At 38.8% G+C, this 19,791-nt stretch overlaps 2 protein-coding genes across 7 annotated transcripts in view; both read right to left on the bottom strand.

Moving 5' to 3' along the window:
- Nucleotides 1–12,731, bottom strand: part of sh2b3 (SH2B adaptor protein 3) — a 52,470-nt gene extending 39,739 nt beyond the window's left edge. Inside the window, exons 1-2 of one of the 4 annotated variants that reach the window (XM_020630496.3) lie at nt 12,402–12,731; nt 6,305–6,381 (exon numbers count right to left, since the gene is read on the bottom strand). The gene's annotated coding sequence lies outside the window, so the exon portion shown is untranslated. The remainder of the gene's footprint in view (nt 1–6,304; nt 6,382–12,401) is intronic. The other 3 variants (XM_020630494.3, XM_020630498.3, XM_020630497.3) reach the window with 3 other exon arrangements.
- Nucleotides 12,732–14,639: 1,908 nt separating this feature from the next.
- Nucleotides 14,640–19,460, bottom strand: pheta1 (PH domain containing endocytic trafficking adaptor 1). 3 transcript variants are annotated; one of them, XM_020630529.3, is made up of 3 exons: nt 19,306–19,460; nt 18,808–18,885; nt 14,640–18,085 (listed from the first exon to the last, which is right to left on the bottom strand). In XM_020630529.3, exon 3 carries the CDS (start codon nt 18,043–18,045, stop codon nt 17,155–17,157), a length of 891 nt encoding a protein of 296 aa, XP_020486185.2. In that variant the 5' UTR covers nt 18,046–18,085; nt 18,808–18,885; nt 19,306–19,460; the 3' UTR covers nt 14,640–17,154. The 3 variants fall into 3 exon arrangements, with proteins under 3 accessions (XP_020486185.2, XP_020486187.2, XP_020486186.2); XM_020630531.3 differs by lacking the exon at nt 18,808–18,885 and adding an exon at nt 18,658–18,781 and having other exon boundaries at nt 19,306–19,438; XM_020630530.3 differs by having other exon boundaries at nt 18,808–19,420.
- Between the last annotated feature and the right edge of the window lie 331 nt (nt 19,461–19,791).

Here is a 19,791-nt window from a genome sequence, read left to right as displayed (position 1 = left end):
ACAACTAATCCCCTTCCTGTACTTTTTCAGAGCATGCTCAGTGCGTGCCACCTTGTGCCCCTCCAGCTGGCCCCCCCAGAAGCCTGTTTCTATCTGCCTGGCCAGCCCAGGGATGACTCAGCACTGACATAATATGCACACACAGACATACAGTACACACACATCTGCAGACACACACTTCCTCTGGTTGGATCCCTATGGGGGTTTGACAGTCTCTGTTCCCATGGTTTTTCCTTTCTGCTCATCCTCTCTGTCCTCTGTTATGAGGATTTCCAGATCCTTTACTTTCACCTTGGCTGAGGGGCCTAACAGGGCCGAAAAAGGTTGACACAGTTTTGTCTCCACTTTCCCTAAGCTGCAAAATAGAAAATCTTTCTTGCACAACAGATTCAACGGTTCTGCTTTCACTCCTTTCCTCACTTTTCCCATAAATTCCAACTCCTTTTCTCAATGCCTACATTATTCTCTGCGACACAAGCCCCTGATTGCTTTCTTTGTCTCTCTCATGTGCCTTCAGAAATCTGGCCTAGCTTTTCCTGCAGCATCGCACACAACAAGCAGCCAGAGAAACTGCCGTCCTGATGTCGACATCAGTCGCTGGTTTGTTGGCAAGAAAAAATATATTGTTTAACCAATATGTTCCTTGAGCTGCAGCTCAACTGTTGTCAAAAAGGTAAAAATCAAATAGTGTTTGGGGCGCTGGTGGTGCAGTGGTTAGTGCGCGCGCCCCATGTATGGAAGCTGTCGTCTCAAGCGGGCGGCCCAAGTTCACATCCCACCTGTGGCCTCTTTCCCGCATGCCATTCCCCACTCTCTCTCCCTGATTTCCAACTCTATCCACGGTCCTATCTCTCCATTAAAGGCATTAAAAGCCCCAAAAAAAATCTTTTAAAAAAATCAAATAGTGACATCAACAACACTTAGACATTAGTTGTCTTTGTTTGACAAACACACAAGTCACACAGGTGTCGGAAAAAATAGGCGAGAAAACAGCCTGTTTTGATAACTAACAATAGCAATCAGACTTGAGGACTGGCTGCTGGGGTCAATGTTAAATCAAATCGTATATTGAATGTTTTTGTGTTGGTTAGACGTAACACTGGATTTGAAAGCAAATCTTCCAGAAACTAGGGATCAATTAATACTTTAAATAACTGCTGTCATGCTATCCAGAGTGAATGTCAGGAAGCTTGTCTATCCTCTAAATACATAATTTCAGAATTAAAGTTTAAACTCTGACCTAAATTGGTTAAACATGTTAAGACATAGTTCAAGTGATCAGCCCTAAACACATTTGTTTTAAAGTAAAACAAAAATGCTTAGCATAAATCTTACCTTCCCTTCTACAGTGTTGCTCCAAACACCAAAAGTGAAAGTAAACTATCCTTTTTTTTTTTAGCAACAGCTAAAACTGACTTTGATGAAGCAGGAAGGAAACAGGATGCATTAAAGACACACGAGAATTGAGCTAGTCAGCATGAGTGACCACATGACCCATGATCAGCTCAATGAGTGGAAGCTTCGATCAGCCTTAGGACATTCAAGGGTTTGTCTGGTGCTTTGGTATGTCACTACTACCAAAAGGTGTCCTGACAAAATAACATGGAGCTGGCAGAAAGCTTAATGTGGCCAGTGAGTCCCCCTGGCTATGTCCTATTAGGAGCAGATCCATGACATTATTTGTGTTATTTAAAAGCTTAAATGTCAGTATCGATAAATAACCAGAAAAACATTGAGTTTATAAAAAATAACAGAGGTGTTAAAATATATATTTTTGTGCAAAACCAAAGGCCTTCATATCAACAAAGACACAGAGAGACTGAAGCTTTTAAAACAGGCAGAGAATTATCAGTGCTGCAGGTGGAAGCCCTGTTGCTGGGAGGTCCTATTTATATCTCAAGAGCTTGGTATCAGCTCTCACACACCACTGTGTGCTCCACGTTGTCCCAAGTTGGGAGCAGCTCTTGTTTGAAGTAACAGACACACATATACAAACACACCCACACACACACCCAGGCACAAAAGGGGTCTTTGAGCTTTCAGGCCATGTATTCATAGAAGGATGCATGCTAATGTTCGTGAAAAATTTGCTGAGATTCAGCAATTAACCAAGACTGGTGGAGATCAATAGAAAAAAAAAAACTTTGTATAGCTTAATTCATTTGATATGTTTCTACTTCTTATTTTAATAAAGTAATAATAAAGCAAATACACAGGTCATAAAAGTGTGTTATTGTTTATGTATGATTTTTCGTATTTCTTTTTAGCTCAAATTAAAACTTTTTATGGGGTTACCTTTTCAGTGGACGTTTTTGTAGATCAGAAAATAAGTCATAAACTAAGAAATTCCTTGCAGGTTAACTTACACTGGCATTGTTTTTCAGGCCCACATAAAGACACAGACAAAGCTTTGGAATGAGTTGCCTGATAATCTGTGCACACAGGTTGTGCTCCTATGTTCATCCTCATTATATAGAATGCAATTTACAGCTAGCCACATACCTTGACCTGCATATATAGCTCAAGTCTTATAACTATGATAGGCCGGATCTGATCTATTGCTTGCGGCTCAATTAGTCTGCATGGCGTCAAGGCTCTGTGAGACATCAAACACAACAGATTTTCCCGTAAAACTGGTGTGTGGAAATTCTTTTTTAGAAAAGAGCAGCAACATGTGCAACACAAGGTTTAGGATGAAAAACAGATTTTGTTACAACCTTTGAATTTTCATTTCCTGAATCACTGGATGAATCACAGAGTCAGGGGCGATACATTCAGAAGGCAGGGAGAGAGTAAGTGAGTGTGTGAGGACAGTTAAGGGGGGGGGGGTTTGGAAAGAAAAGAGCAGGGAGGGAATCAAACAAGAACGGGAAGAGGAGGAGACAGAGATAGACAGAAAGACAGATGGAGGGGGATAATGAGAAGGCAGGCAGGAAGTGAGAAATACAGAGCACAAGAAAGGCAAAAAAAGGGGAGGAGACGGCGCCAGGTTTGTGGGTGAAGGTCCAGGTGGCAAAGCAAAAGAGGAACAGAGACCAAAGGATCTGTGGGCTGCTCTGCCCGGGCAGCAATCACAGCTACAGGAAGCCCTGCCCTGCCCTGGCAAGCAGAGAGTAGTGCACACTTATATACACACACACAACTGAACTCTTACATTGGGGCTGGAAACACCACTTGGATATCAATGTTAAACTGTCCTTACTCTAAATGTAATGGGATTGTAGTTCTTTTACTTTGAAAGCTGAAATGTAAACACATGAAAGAGACAGGTGGCACTGAAGAGTGACACTTAAAAGGTATTGTTCTGGTTTAGCAGCTGGTCATCGTATCTTAACATAAGGACTGAAAATGAGGGGAGAGAGGCTTAGCTCTGTCCTTGGGAAGGCTGTAACTCATGATTATAAGTATTTATCAGTAATGGCCTGTGTTCACTAACACAGTTTTATCCCTTATTTTCTGTACAAAACCATGCAGTTCAGAGTTTTCAGCCCCCACAGAAAAACTTGGCATTAGCTGTTTTTTGTCACTGCACTCACAGTGCTATCAGTTTGGAACGATTGCTCCCAATCAAAATCAGGTAGTGGCAGGACTTCTGATATCTATCTGATGACTATAACACCGGGGGAGGACGGAGTAATCTGACTCGTCTTTTAGAGGGTACAAGTTCCAGATCATGAGCTGCTGCTTACGCCAGGACATTATTCCTTTGCACGTTTTATGCTTTCTTGGTGAATTATCTTGACAGAGAGGAGAATACAATTTTCTTTGATACAGGTGATACACTTTCTGAATTTTTACTAGATATTGATTCATCACACAGACTATAAGAACAGAAATAGAAACAACAGCCAATTAGTCTGCAGCCTTTTGCTCTTGTATCGTCTGATACACAGGTGAAGAAAAAAAAAGTTAAAGATATATTTTTTTTTTATAACAAGAACCTAGGGGTACAAAACCATGGTTAAGCTTAATCTCCAAACATCCTGAAATGAATGAGGAGATAGTTGAAGAAAAAAAATGTAAATGTAAATCATGTTTAATTTAGTTGCTGCTCTCTTCAAGTATCATCTTTGCCGCAGAGCATTGAAAAGACACTGATTTTAAATCTGAATTGGCTTTATTTACTGTTCAGATCATTTGGATTATGTAAGAAAATGACTGAAAATTTAAAATTGGTAATCTTCAACAATAAACAAGTTAAAAGCCTAGATACAGCAAGCAGCTCGGCTCGTAGACCCTGCTGGCGTCATTCACTTATTTTCACTTCAAGATAGTTGGTGAGACCCAGATTTTTAATGTTTAACTATTTTTTATTTTGTATTTTACAAGTTTATAATTGTGAGATGTCTGTTTTGGATATGAAAAAAATCTCTGCTGATAACTTGTCCCCCAACCCCAACAACTCTATTCCATCCTTGCCATATTAAACACAAACAAATATTTAGCAAGATAAAAGTAAGTAGAAACTCACAAACAACTATTATGCAAGTCTGTTATCAAAGAAAAGACATTCCCACCATAACAGTAGCTGTTCAATATTGTTTTGACAGGCAAAACAGCCTGTTCCCCTGTTAGCCAACACCAGTTAACACATACTGACACCATGTGACCCTTTTTCCATTCCTTTTCACCAAATGTTTTATACTTGAGCGCAATAAGCAATGTATGATGCAGAACTAGCATAACCAACAACCAGTCCAACAGATTTAGCTAAAAGTTCAGATTGATCAGCAACATGAAAGAAGAAAAGGGCCCAAACAAGAAGGACCTGCAGATACAGTATTCCTGTTCGTGTGAAGTGAGATGTGAAAGAGCTTTGATAATGAACAGAGCAGAATGCGAGACGCACATGGCTTACATAATTGAAGCACATAGTGTAAAGAAGGAAGTTGGGCTGCAACATGAGACGACTTCAGCTTAGATAACCTTAACTTCCCATAGCCTGAGGAGAGCATCAGCTGATTCAGGGTACAACAACAGAGGTGAGACTCAGTTCAAGTTTGCGGCGAAGAAAAATGATCAATAAAGGAAACAACTTTGTTCTACACAGGTATCAATACCGTTAAATACGTCTGCTGTCGAAGTTAAGTACAGGTCATAGTTATTTAATGAGAAGAAACAACATCAAACAGTTTGTTTAACACATTATGTAAAGAGAAATAAATGCTCAAATATCCCACACTACACTGCTCTGGGGCGAGAACAACCTTTAATCTTCCAAGTTTGGCATTTAGAGGAGCTGATGCCCTTATCCCCATGGCTTTGGGGAACATATTCACTAACGCAGAAAAAGCTTCTTTTCTAAATCAGAAACTTTTTTCAGTAACACACTTAGGTTACACTTCTTCAGTGTTAACTTGGTACTTAAAAGGATGTGTATTTGAAGGATACTGACTCTTTATTATACATTGTAAAGCATTTTTCTATTCCTAATTGTGCATGACTATAACTAATTGCCATAAAAAGTGTTTTCCTCTCAATATGCTCCAAATTCTGTCTTACTGATAATAAACTAGGAAGTTGTTGAGCTTGAATCTAAAACATTTTGTTCGGTACGGGTCTTGTTAATTAGTAGATGAACCACAAAACCATATCAATGCTTAATAAGATTGTAACTCATGAATAGTAACTTCCATCTTTACTATCAGGGAGCAGAAATTAGATGTTTTTAAGAGAGAAAATAGTAATGCAAAAAGGTGTTCATATGTGCTTTACAATGACAAAGAGCAAATCTACTAGTAATATGCATGCTTGTAACCAACTAGATCAATTTGTTTTGCATCTATCGTTTGATAAACAACAAGTGGTATTCTTCTTAGCTGGAAGCTAGCAGACTGATCTTTTGTATTGCATATGCATTTTGTCGTTCTCATGTGTAGGCAGAATACTTTTGGGTACCATAGGGTTTTTGTTTTGGTTGGAGTATTCCCTAGCTCTGTCCTACATTCCCACAACAATGCAGGCTCCAACACAACACAATGCTGCTATTCTTAAGACACACAGAAATAAAGCCCGGCAGCTTTCTGGCCATTTCCTGAGGCCTGGGAACGGAGAGAGGGAGGCAGGTTGGGAAAAGGCAAAACTAAACAAGAGAGGCTGGATCTATGACGGCAAGGAAATTGTTCAGCACAGTCAAGGATTTCAAGTCGGAAATCAACTGTATGTTCGAGGATCAAGACCACTTTTACCCGCTCTACTGCAGTAGAATGGTCATCTAGGGCTAATCTTAAAAAGAAAACAGAATATATACAGCATATGATCATTATGTGTCTAGTAATTTTCAATAACCAAGTAAAATTCTCACCATCAAGCATCCTTCCAGCTGTCCTGCATGCTACCAATGACAAAACGTCTCTCCACAGCCTGCAGTCTATCATTATCCTGCAAAGACAGACCCTGGCATGTCAAGGAAATACTAAAATATAGGGCTCCCAGAGAAATAATGACAGGCAAAAAATGAATACAGACAAGTTCAGTTTTGGCTATGGCTGTATGGATACACTTAATGTGTGCGGAGAAAAAAGACGAAGGGAACCCGGTCAGTTAGTGACTGTCAGGCACTGAAAACAACCTGTCTTTTTGTCCCTTTTTATGCAGTTCATTCAGTCATAACACCATGCTACCAATTCTTAAACCTAACTTTTAGGGCTGAGAGGTATGGACAAAAAAAAAAAGTACGAGTAAAACAGATCTAACTTCTTATGAGATGTTTCTACTGTTAGTTCCTGTCAGTGCAACACCGTAACTAAATGCTTTTCTTCTTCATTGTTTTATCACGTGAGCAGATAGTTTTGGAGCAGCCTTCAGACTAAGAGACGCTGCCGTCTGTTTCTATCCCCATTCTCAGCTTCCATCACAGCTTCTGTTGTGGTTTGTAATCATTTTTCAGCTGGGTTTGTAAAGTTTAAAGCCTGCCAAATGATGGGAAATAACTGTGCAAAGATTAAACTACGTAAATTCAGCTAAGGCTCTTTATGAATGATGAAAAGTAGATGCCATATATCGATACATCAGGATATTGTCATCCTGACTGCTGTGATGCAATTATCGAATCCCTGGTGTCAAAAAATTGAGGTTTTAATTTTAAAAAGTACTGTGCCCCAAACAGATTCTCCTGCCAGTTTGACTCAGCATGTCACTAATGATTCCTCACAGTGGCACTTATGACCTGAATGAGGGTAACGTGAATGAAAGCAATTGTCCAAAGAGGAAGTTGACAGCAGGATACTGTTGGGCAGTGGTTAAAATAAGTTCATCTTCAAAGCATGGTAAGAAGTTAATCTAACATCAAATTGAAGTGTACGAATCAAGATATATCGTTGTATAATTATCTTGCAAAAACAACATCAATTGCATCTTTATTTTATTTTGGGCCTTGCATCATTGCGTTTAACTGTTAGAATATGATTCCTAAGTTTTAAGTTAGTTTTATGGGAAGTCAACTGATCTGTTCATTAATGACTTCCTTAATTCATTTATTAATAGTTGGTATATAGCATCTATTAGTCCTACGTAAACACATTTACACAAACATCTTAATATTTTGGGAAATTATTAAATTGTGGCCAATGGCCATATGACCAATAGACACTTCGCAAAAATCATATTGTCTAATGTACCACGCTCACTGTAATACAGAAAAAAAGTCTGATTTTGTCCTGCAAACACATTTTAAACCCCAGAATAATAAACAAAGATAGACTGTTTACCATACAGAACATTGAATACACATACACTGAATAACTCAACAGTTAGATGTTGTCTCTCTGCAACAAAGCCACCAAAAGCTGACCTCAACATATTACTGGAAGCCTTAAATACAGGCTCAGTTTCTGAAAAGCAGAAAACAACAATCCATCATTCACAACTTAGTCGAGTCAATTCAATACAATTCGGCCAATTCAAGCTCTGCAGACTCAAATGTTCCAGCCGGGGAGAGTACGACACAAATCTCTGCCTGAAATCCACAAAGCACTTTAAGAATGAGTCATCACTACTCAAGAAGTCTTTCTGATTCATTCTGAACTATGATTAAGATGTGAGATATTAAAAGATGTGAGATATTAAATATTGTATATGTGTGTGCGTAAGTGTGTAGGTGTTATTTGAGGGGTTGAGGTAGGAGGTAATTGACTCCTTCAGGCGCATTGTTCAACTGTGAATCATCAGCTGGCATCTGGCTTCCTGGAAGATAAATTCAGGAGTTATAAACTTTTCCACACTGGGACTAATGATGAGCTGAGTGAGTTCACGCAACACAAAACACCCCTTTATGTCACAACAAAATCTGCCAGGAATCATTTGTTGTACTTCTTTGTATTGTTTTAGAGCTTATGTGACATGATGCATGTGAGAATCTGTGTTCCTACTTTCACTTCAACTAAGACGTGACTTGCATTTCTGCTATTCACATAGGAACTAAAACAAAAAGATTGTATGCATGTGGGAAGCTGCTTATTGTTTTCATGTAATTGAACAGTTGTTTGGTTGATAACATGTTGCGAAATCACAGCATTCAAAATGTTTATCCTCAATGTGCTGTGTTCAGTTTTTTTTTTTTGTCTGAACAACTGGCAATAGCTAATGATTTTATAAATAACAGAAGCAACAAATCCTCACATTTGAAGATCCATGAGCTCTAACTACGTGGGCTGGTATCTAAACTCGATACCATCGGGTACAAACTGAAACTGCTCCATTAAACAGTATTATATTTGATTTTTCAAAGGCCTAGGAAATACAAAAAAACTCTACGGTTTTGCTTGTAACCATCACAGCAAGCATCCATTGATATAATAAGCTGTGTGTTTGGATCGGAGCAGCAGCAGCTCTAACCCATACAGGCTGTTATGTGGTGAAGTGTAGCTTGGTATAATTGACTCGTGGCAGTTAAAAGGTATTTGTGTAAAAAATCAAAATGCTGTGTTGAGGCATTGGAATTTAAGAGTCAAGATAATATGCATGATGGTTATTGATCTTTATCAGCCACATCTTCCTTCGTCTTTTCTCCTTTCATGCGACCAAAACTGAAAGTCACCACCACAGGCTTTTTTTCTTCAGAAAAGTTTAAATGGACAATTTGGACAATCAACACTATAAACCAACCCCACATTTCATCTTTGGTGTTTAAATACACAGAAACATACGATAATCAGTGAATCTAATAATATATACCAAGAGCCTATAACAACATCCTCACACTGCTGCAGCTAAATCAGGCCTGGAGAGCACTGGGGTAAACGCACACAAATACACACAGCCTCTAATTATTGCTGCTTTGGAGAAAAACACACAGGCATGCATGTCTGCCCCCCACCCAAACGCTTGCACAAAGCGTGCACACACACGCAAACTTAACCCCACTGTATTCCTTGTGTGTGTGTGTGTGTGTGTATGTGTGTGTGTGTGTGTGTGTGTGTGTGTTGTGTGTGTGTGTCCAGAGTTAAGGCTGAGATTTTTAGGATTAGCTGTCTGGGTGGCCAAGTGTTCTTGAGTCACATCTCACATAGAGACTCACAAACTGCTAAAAAACATGTGTGTTACACTGTAGAATGCCCTTATTGACACCAGTAAAGAGCTTTCTTTTTCTGCCATTTTCTGCCCTAATTTGTGACTTCCGTCCTTCTCGGTCATTCTTCTCATGAGGATTTCTACTCCTGTCTGTCTGAAAATTAATCTCCACGGTTCCTCTCTTCCTTCCCCCTTCTTTATTTTCCTCTTTCTTAGAACCCCTGAGGTAGGAAGCAGAGCTGGCTTCTGATAACATCGACTTGGAACCATGATACTGTCTGAGTCACAGTTGTTAACCAAGGTTCCTGTCCATTATTTATTTTTTTCACATCTTTAAGAACTGATGCATTTTTATGTGACCAAATATTCACAGAGAAAAAAAAAAAGCACTGAATAAATAACTACGAAAATGTTGGGATTCCATGCAAGTTCAGTCTTTTCTTTCAGGGCAAAATCTCTCAGACATACAAAGACAATATTGATTTGTGGTGCATAAAATCCCCCAACAACATAATCATGTCATGTTGGAGAAAATCCTATTATATTCATGCCGAGCAAGTGTCATCCCCCTTTCTTGGGAAAGTCCAAGAATGCTTGGTGATGAAAATGTAGGGCAGAAATTATCTAATGATAGAGCAGTGATGATTTCTGTCAATATAGTGGTATTTAAGTCATTAAAGTTATATGATTACTATATTTATGTTACACTATGTATTCGTTATTTGTACAGACAGAATTCAACGTATCTATATCACTAAGAAAAGGAGAAATAAGGACAGCAATGAAATTTCCAAACTTTGAGAGACTAAGGAAGTCTGTAAACATTTTTTAGAATTCCTCATCAATGGTTGCAACTGTATACCAAATAGGGTAGTTTAAATTATAGGCAACCTTTTGTCTGGGGCCGACAATCCTCCATGGAAAATATTATGTGCACCAAGCTGGTGTTACTTCCCCCCTAGAGGCATGTTTTTCTGACTTTGTGCTTCAGTGATTCAAGGTGTTACAACTGTCACATATCAATGACTGAAAAAACAAAGAATGCTGACCTCAACCTGGTGCTGGGATTACTTCAGAAGGTAAATGTACCATAAAAACATGGTTTTATGTGTCTACAGTAGAAGATAAACTTTTAGAGAATGCCTGGAAATGAGGCACACCTGGTGACCGGATGACACTTTGGAAGGGCGCACTACAAGAAGACATATGATGCAATAAGACAAAATGTTCACTGCTATATCTTGAGATGTATTATGTCCATTGTGGGTAATGTTGCAAAAAGTATACACAACATATTTATGGCAGTATAAAAATTTGATGTGGTATTTAACTGAATGTATAAGCTACAATACAGACTTCTCATTGACTGTAATCAATAAAACTGTTAGTTAAGTAGGCTACTAAACCAAAAGTACAGCTGCACCAATTAGTTGATTTATTATTATTAAGTAATTCAAAAGAAAATGTACTAGCAACTACACAATTAGATGTACAGTAATTATACAGCAGTTATACATGTAGAGGTACGTAGAGGTTTATATATAGGACTTATTTGCCCAACACTTGCTAAGTAACAGCATGGGTGTACTGGGAATTCAACATACATTATTGCTAATTGTACCAGATGGAAGTCAGGTTTGATAGACAAAAAGTACTTCATCATGCATAGCCTATTTATTTAAGACATAGCTGTAGCACCAGAAAGATTGATTTGTGTCTCGATTTGTGTTTCTGAAACTAAATCTGCCAGTCAAACAGACATCTGATGTTAAGTAGTCCTAACATCGTCCCGTTATATTCATTTTATAGAAATGCATCAGAGAAGAAGAAGAAGGAGAAGGGAAGAAGTAGTTTTTGTTTATTGTTTTACAATAGTAGTTTCAAACACTACTTTTCTTGTAAAAAGGCACGTTAAGTTTACGTTAATATCAATAACATGTACTGAAAGAGAGTATACTTTGAGTATACTCAGAGTTTCAAATCATAAACACATAGGGCACATTAGTTTGAAATAATAATCTTCTTTACACAAACCTGCATACACACCAACACACACATGGAGATATGAATAGAAATAAATCTCCTCCAAAACACACACACACACACACACACACACACACACACACACAGGTTTGATTTACTGCTACTCACACAGATAGTCCTGTATTGGGAAACCAAGCGGGGTTCCTGTTATCAAGACATGAGGGGTGACCACCAACACTCAGGCGTGAGCAACATACACCACCTGTATGTCTGCAACACCTGCAATGACGTTCAAATCCTAGCAGAATAACTAATAATGTGCTTGTTATTTGTCGGGGAATACAGGTCGGTTGTTGGACTTGTTAATTGTCTTAGACCCCAGATATGGCAACATTCACATGAAGTCATAACAGGGTTCAAATTGCGACATCACCATGGCGACCATCGATGACTAATTTGCGCCAAATAATGGGGAAAATGACACCGAAATGCAAGCACTCTCTCTCTCTCTCAAAAAAAGTTGCAAATAAAGCACGTTTTGAGTGGTTATTCTGTGCAAAGTATCCTCTTTACTGTGTCGCCTAGCAGCTCAAGGACACAAAATCCGGCTGAGGTCGTGTGACAGGACTCTATCTTAAGAGAAACTTTACTTTTTGGACAGAGAAAAGTCTTCATCAGCACAACCACATTGAGACTAAGCCCTTAAGAGCTACCAGAGGCCACTTTTGGACGATTATTCGTGATGAAAATGTATTTTTTTTTTGTGGGGGGGGGGGGGGAGAAAACCGTGTCCACATAGCGCTGTCTTCTGGGGGTTCTCGCCCCATGAGGGCACAGTAATAACTAGTTTAGTCCTGGTGTAAAGCACATTAACATTAGACGGTAACAAAAGCTGACAACATACTCACATTCTCCGTTATCTCGGACGGGCACCCACCGCAGCACGACGACTAACCAACAAGTTGGACTTCGCATAACGGAAATGTGTCGAGAAGCATCTAAAGTAACTCAAAACGACGTCGGCGAGGAGCAAAAGAAACTGGACACCGGAGGAGAAGCTGCGTGACAAAAAGCTCGTAGCTGCCTCTCTCATTGTGAGTGCCCTTGACGGTTCCTCAAAGTAAATGAAAAAAAAAAAGAGGAATGAAAACTTTTAGCCACGAACTTGACGCTGGAAGAGTGGCGACTCCTCATTTCCGTTGTCAAAAATGTGCCGCGGTCCAGCTCCTGCGTCAAGTCAGCGAAAACACGACACGGTGTGTTCCGGCTCTGCTTTTCAAAATAAGAGCTCCATAAGGGCTCATACCGGAAACAATGGTCTGAATTAAGATGACACAGCGTGCTCATATTAACAACATCTTTACCACGAGTGTGATATTACTTTCATGAAACAGTTCCACAATTATAGTATACAACATATAAAAAAAAATACATAAATTGGTTGAATTACTATAATTTTTTTATTATTTTTTTTTAAATCTGTTTATTTGTTTTTGTTTTATTTATCGTGCTGTGTCTATAGGTTTTATTTTGTGTGTGTATGGGTGTATATATATATATATATATATATATATATATATATATATATATCTGTGTGTGTGTACATGTATATCATAATTTCATTCAGTAATTTTGTCTTTGTTTTATATTTTATGTATATTTTTCCTCATCAAGGCAACGGCGATCTGTAAATAGTTTGTATGTTTGATGATGCTGTCTTTGGTTTCTGTCAGTGAAGCTCATGTGTATAAGCATCTTATGTAAAATTTCAATAAAAAGTTGATCACAAAATAAAAAATACATTAAAAATTGATAATGTTTTGCTCCACATACTAACTATAGTTCCACAACTCAATGGTTACCACTGAGCAGTTATTTAAGTATGAACATTTATTTGTAAATTTGAATCATGGAACCAGTGAAATTAGAGTATGTTGTGTGAATTAGAGGTACCAACTTTATTCAATCAAGAGTAAGACTTTTAAATGTGATGCTAATTAACAGGTGTCAGGAAACCAGGCTGATGCAGAGTGAGACATATAGTGAATAATCCCAGTTGTGTTGTATTCTGAGAATAAATGGGAATGTCTCTTGTCCAATCAGTTGCTTAGTGAGAACATACCATAAGTATAACATCAATAATACTATATATATATTATAACTGATTCTTCAACATGCACGCATCGTGTTTATTATGTATCTGTCTGCTGTAGATGTAATTTTAGTCAAATTATACTTTTGATCAGTGGTGGAGAGTATGTAACTATTTTAGAGGGAAATGTTTAATCACTCAATCCAACATTTATAAACTTAAGTTTGCCTTCCTTTGCAATTTTGTCACATTATTAGGCCACATACTCGACATTAGGCCAACATGAAGCAGTTTGAATCAGTCACACTTTTATCGAATGATAAAAAAGTGATGCAAAAAGTAGTGCTCCAATCATAAATGAATAAAACACAAGTGACTGTGAAACTGTACATTACATTAAGTAATAATTTCATAGAAATGCACACAATTTGTGATAAGCTAATCAGTATCAAATCCAATAAGTTATCTTAAGCATTTGGTGTTCCATAAAGGCCTCAGTCAAATTGTAAGTAGTTATGTTGGCCTAATTTCTTAACGATAGGTCATGTAAGTAATGTTAAGACCTCAAATGTTTTATCCAGTTTTCTTCCTAAACCCAACTAAACAATAATGCCGTCAATAAAACAGAAGTGAAACTCAAAGTAGTTCAAAAACGTTTAGCGGATAGTGCAGTTAAATAACTGAAAAGTGTTAATAAATAAGTCAATATAACCCAAACACTTCTTTTAACCTCTATCTACAAAAACAACACGATCAACTGCATGACAGTAGGATTTCTATCAGGACTGTTGTATTAGAAAGCAGCTGTTTGTGTAGCTATAATGTGTCTTTTCATTAGTCCTACGTTTAAGGGGTTGATAGTAGAGCTTAAAGCTGTGGCACAGCGACACCTGGTGACAGAGAGGCTGAACAGCACCAAGAATGTGTGAGTAGAACAATTTACATTTGAGGTGACCCTCAACTTGATTACAAGCAATACTTGTCTGTAAAATGAATAAAGAAAGGACTTCATTTTAACCCAACAGATATCACAGAAAACGTAACTGCTAACAACTTATTTAGAATTTTTTATTGATTTGTTTTCATCTTTATAGTACCATATCAGGACAATGTGTTTATTATTATTGGTCATTTTAAATAATTCTCATATTTGGTACTATAACATTTATTCTTTACCATAATTGTGTAAGTCAATGGATAAAAAGGTTTATTGTGCACTTAGGTTGCATTGTTCATTTGGCACTCCTGAACAAAGATAGATACCATTCTCATTTATGTGATTATTTGACACATTCACGAATTCCTTTCAGTATCACATCAAAAACTAAAGAGCAGAAATGTCATCCTTAATACAATAATTATTTTCTGACTGGAATGAATAAAATTGGCACTGGAATCATCATTTTGGATAAAACGTGTGAAAAACATAGTGCTGTGAAACCGCTGTAACCACAGTGTCATTTCTACAAGCCAAGTGTACACCAGTAATAGTAGCGCTGTGCACTGATGCAGACTGAAGGAACAGAGCCATTGTCAAAAAGCGATTGCAACGACATGAGCCATAGCATGAAAGCAAAACAGCAGAACAGTCACCATAAAAAATAGGAAAAGTCAAAACCCTCCCATCGCTGTAGTAAGGTAACAGTTGCACTTTGATTAAAAGAGTTGTAAAAATAATAAGGCACATTAAAACAAAAGTGTTAAGTTATGATATGATTGGATAAAGATATACAGTGAGTGAAATTGTCCATTTTGCCAAACTGCTGGTGTTAATTTCCAACATGGAATAAACAATATTTAGACACAAACCAGGAGGTTATATATTCACATACATTACAGTAGAGTAGTCTAACACTCATTCTTTATCACTCAGATAAACCAGCTGTAACAAACAAACCAGCTGTATGAAATGCACAACGGCAATTGAAGATGATCCAATTACATCATTTGAAATGAATTATAAGGATAATTAAATCAAGTGTTATGCCCTGTAAAGTCAAGGATGTAAAATACAAGAGTCAATAGAGAAGTAAGTGACAAGCATTCTTATGACATGGCATCATCTGGCCGATGGCTAACAAGAGCTAAAAATACTAGAGTGTTGCTGTGAGCAGGGCATCCAGCTCCCACCACCGTCCCCAGTGACTGTAGAGAGGATGCTCTGACCTTAGCAGCCACAGGGCCCCCCTGGCTGTGCTGTGCCCCAGCGGGAGTATGGAGCAGAAGCTGGACTAATGTTCATCCACAACACTTTGCATCCCTAGAGTATCAGCCCTGTTTCTCTTCAGGTCAATGTATTAAATCAATGTCACAGTTTAAGGTTGTTTAAGCTTGAAAGAATCTCAAAATGCTGTTTTGTTTTTATTAAAGATTGTTATCATCCAACCGCTTCTTGCAATTTCCTGGCTTACCTGCTAAATATAGTAATTTTGTGATTTTTTTTTCTCTCTCTCTCAAAAAAAGGAAAACATTGGACATCATACTGCTAAAGGATTCTCCGTTGCCTCTTTGTTGCCTTTTCCAATGTTTGCTGCAGTCAAGGTGTCACTATATCCACCTATCCACTTTGTGCTATATCTTTAGATTTAAATCTATGTGCCTTATTACATTTGCATACAACACAATCATAATTTCCTCAGGAAAAAATGAACAAATCACAAAACTTTGTGATTTAAGTGCTTATTGTTTTTTTTCTGATTTTAAAGCTGATTTATAAGAAAACATGACTTTAGATCAAGGTTCTTACAACCTATCTTAATGGTGCACTATGCAGTTTTGGTAGAGAAATGTGAAAATTGGAGAAATGTACAGATTCTGTAATAAATATTTATACCTCCATAAACAAACTGTCCTCAAAGGAGAAGTTGGCCCCTGAAACACTGTTTGAAGAAGTTATGGTGGTGGGCCTGCAACAGTGAAACCGTAACACTCCTGGTAGCTTTTTAGCTCCAAACAGTGTCCAGGGAGCCATTTTTACTTTGAGTAAAGTTTGTGTATTCAGTTCACAAAATATAGCACAATATTCACTTCTCCAATTTTCAAATTTCACTACCAAACCTTCATAGAACACCTTTAAACTGGACGCCAAAGTAATTCCACAAGTATGTTTGGAAGCTAAAAGAGAAGATAAATCTTGAATTAAGTACAGGCAACATAATAATCAAGCAATAAGAAATTATCTGCTACAAGGTCATTCAAAGCCAAACTCTTGGCATCTTGTCATAAACACTGACACATTTCATAAATGACACCGTTTTAAAAACGACTTTCTCATTTCAATTGTACTTGGCATTTAACATTCAGGAAAAACTGTGGCGAAGAAAAGAAAAATCAAGCATATTTTGTGTTTTTTTTATGATGTCTAGGATTGTACAGTAGATAGTATTGATGTTTAAGACGGATTGATTCTCCTGTGCCAGACAAGATCTCAAATCAATCTCCATTTTTCACAATTGGTTATAAGACTGTAATTTGTAAATGACACTCACTTGGGAGTCTGTAATGTTTCAGACTGTTTTAAAAGGAATGATTGAACTGTGGAATAAAAGTGAGGATCCATCTCTGTTAGTTTACTGACTCTGCAGCCACTGCACTCTCAGCTCCTCCACATCTTTCCCGTACCAGTCATGGAGTTTGGAGAAGCAGCCGGTTCCTGGGGAGACGGGGCTTTCCAAAGAAGCTCCTCTTCTTCTGGGTGGAACTGGTGGAGCCCTCGCCCCATCGCCACCATAACCAGTCACAGTGTTATTCCCAGAGTCTCCGAAGGCTTCCCAGGCCACGCACGCTGTCTCAACAAAGCCGTTTGCCAAGGCAGCTTGTGGTTTACTCCATGTGACCCCGTTCTCCTTTGAGCACTCAGAGATGAGCTGCCCCTCATCCTGGAGGCACTTCTGGGCAGAGAAGGGGCCTGACATGGTAGCAGCACTTGATGATGATGACACAGAAGACAGAGATGAGGAAGAGGATGCTCCTGACCTGGAACGTGCCACCTGGTTTCGCCTGGAGGTCTTCGACCTGACCTGCAGGCCTCCAGCTCCAGCCCCAACACAGCTAGATCCTCCAGCCTCCTGGATCTCCTCCAGCTGCCTCTCCAGCTCCTTTACCACTAGCCTCATGTAGTCAAAGCTGGCCCTTGACAACGCTTTCACCCAGGACTCCATGGCCGCTTGGTTCTCAGCAGCCATCTTGTACACCCGCGCTTTCGCACAGTCAAACTTAATGGCGAAGGCGAACTCCTCAGCCGACTCGCACAGCTCCACCGTGCATCCCTCCAGGACGATGACACCAATGGGCTCTTTGCTGTCACGCTCCTCAAAGTAGAAGAGCATGTTGCCCTTGAGGACAAACCAGCGCCGGTGATAAGCTGTGTTGCGCTCACCTTTTTTGAAAAGGAAGCCAGTCTTGTCAGGCGGTGAGTCGCAGGTGGCGTAGTGCGCCACGCTGCGCTCGTTCAGCTTCATCGTTCTTCCTTTTCCTCACCTCAGTAGATTCTATATTAACCTTAAAAAAAAAAAAAGGAAGAAGAAGACAACAGAATATTTCATATTTCATGTTACTTAACTGACATGGACAAATAAAGAAGCAAATGTTTGTTAAACACGCTCAATTTTCCCCTCCCTGTGCGATCATGCAAGTCCTCATACTTCACTTTTATTCAACCAGACATGGTACAGGTGACTTAACTTTGCCAAAGTGGAACAAAAGTAGTACAGTAGAAGTAAAAAAAAAAAAGACCCACTGTAAAGTCATTCCCCATTGCTAATGTAGGCCGGCTGTCAAAGCAAACTTATACAAGAGGAAAAAAAGGTGGAACTTTATGCCATTTCATCACATGATCAGCTGTAAAGCAGAGCTCAGACATTCCCTCTGTATAAGCAACAACTAATCCAAGTTAAATCGATTATAAATTAGTTATTTGGATGAGTACGGCTACACAGTGGTGTAAGTTAATACATTTAAATATTAGTTTTGTTTTTCCAACTTTAACATTTGTGCTTTTTTTTTTTATTATTCAATCACACTTTATCAACACAATCTAACTATCTGCACATTATGGTAAATAAATTACTCACGTTATTATCTCATGTCCGTCATGTCCTCCCATCACATCTGGATCTCATAACTTATAACAAACCTCCTCCCATCGTCCCCCCTTTTTTTTTCTCCCCCCCCCCCGCTTCGTCTCCAACCAAAAGGCTGAAAAGAGAAAAGATGTTACACACCTATTATCACTCCGCAGACTGCATGTGACGACAACAAGGACTGTGTTTTGGCAGCTTCCATCAAGTCTGAGAGGAAATCTGCCGTGTAAAGAAGTCGTTAGTACACTTATTTTAAGAGCTGAGTTACAGATGAGTTGTTTTTTGTTTTTTTTCCACCTCTACGAGCTATAATCGTGTCTGGACCAGTGATTCAGTCTGGTTGACCAGTGGTCACGATGTGGAGTGACACATCAGCAACTTACGAGAAAATAACCACGACCTCATTTACATTCAAAGTTTTCCTCAACGTGAGAATGCAAATGAACATTTTCTGAAACTTAAGTCTCTGTAAAAAAAAAAAAAAAAAAAAATAGCTTCACGCATCTGCCCACTTTGTTGAATACTAATGTGAATCCAGCGTCAGCGTTTTTCACCAAACCGGCTGTGCACAGGCGAACACAACAGGCAGACACTATGAGGGAATTAAGCTCTCAGTTTATGACATTTCAACGATATTACCTTTAGATAGAGACTCCTTCTCCTGCCGGGCAGGTAAATATCTTACTCCTTCTCTTTAACTCTCTTTCTTCCTTCTTTCCCTTTTCCTCCTTTCTTCCATGTCACGTGACGGGTAAGGGAGCGTGCGTGTTGTGTCGTTTGTGGCCACCTTGAGTGGGCGGGGTTATCTTTGCAGCCATGCCGTCGTCACGGCGACACGATTCGATCCGGATGTGCAGTAAAGGAAAACAAGCGCACCCTGTCTTTGCCCTTGGAGAGGTGGCACTTCATACAGCTGCTCCCTGCGGCTACACAGTCTACAGAGGCTACACCTGCATGACCGGATGGATGGACATGCTTATGACTTTTTAGATGATAATTAAGAATTATCAAATAAACATTTGTAAAACATAACGTTACGAGACTCTTTGTTCACTGTACTCACATGCTGCTTCTTATAATGCATATATTTACTTGCAACTAATCACTTATTAATATCAAACACAG

This window comes from Labrus bergylta, chromosome 2 (genome assembly GCF_963930695.1).
Source record: "Labrus bergylta chromosome 2, fLabBer1.1, whole genome shotgun sequence".
Taxonomy (NCBI): Eukaryota; Metazoa; Chordata; class Actinopteri; order Labriformes; family Labridae; genus Labrus; species Labrus bergylta.
Note: the sequence above shows the minus strand (reverse complement) of the source record. Positions and strands in the feature narration are given on the sequence as shown.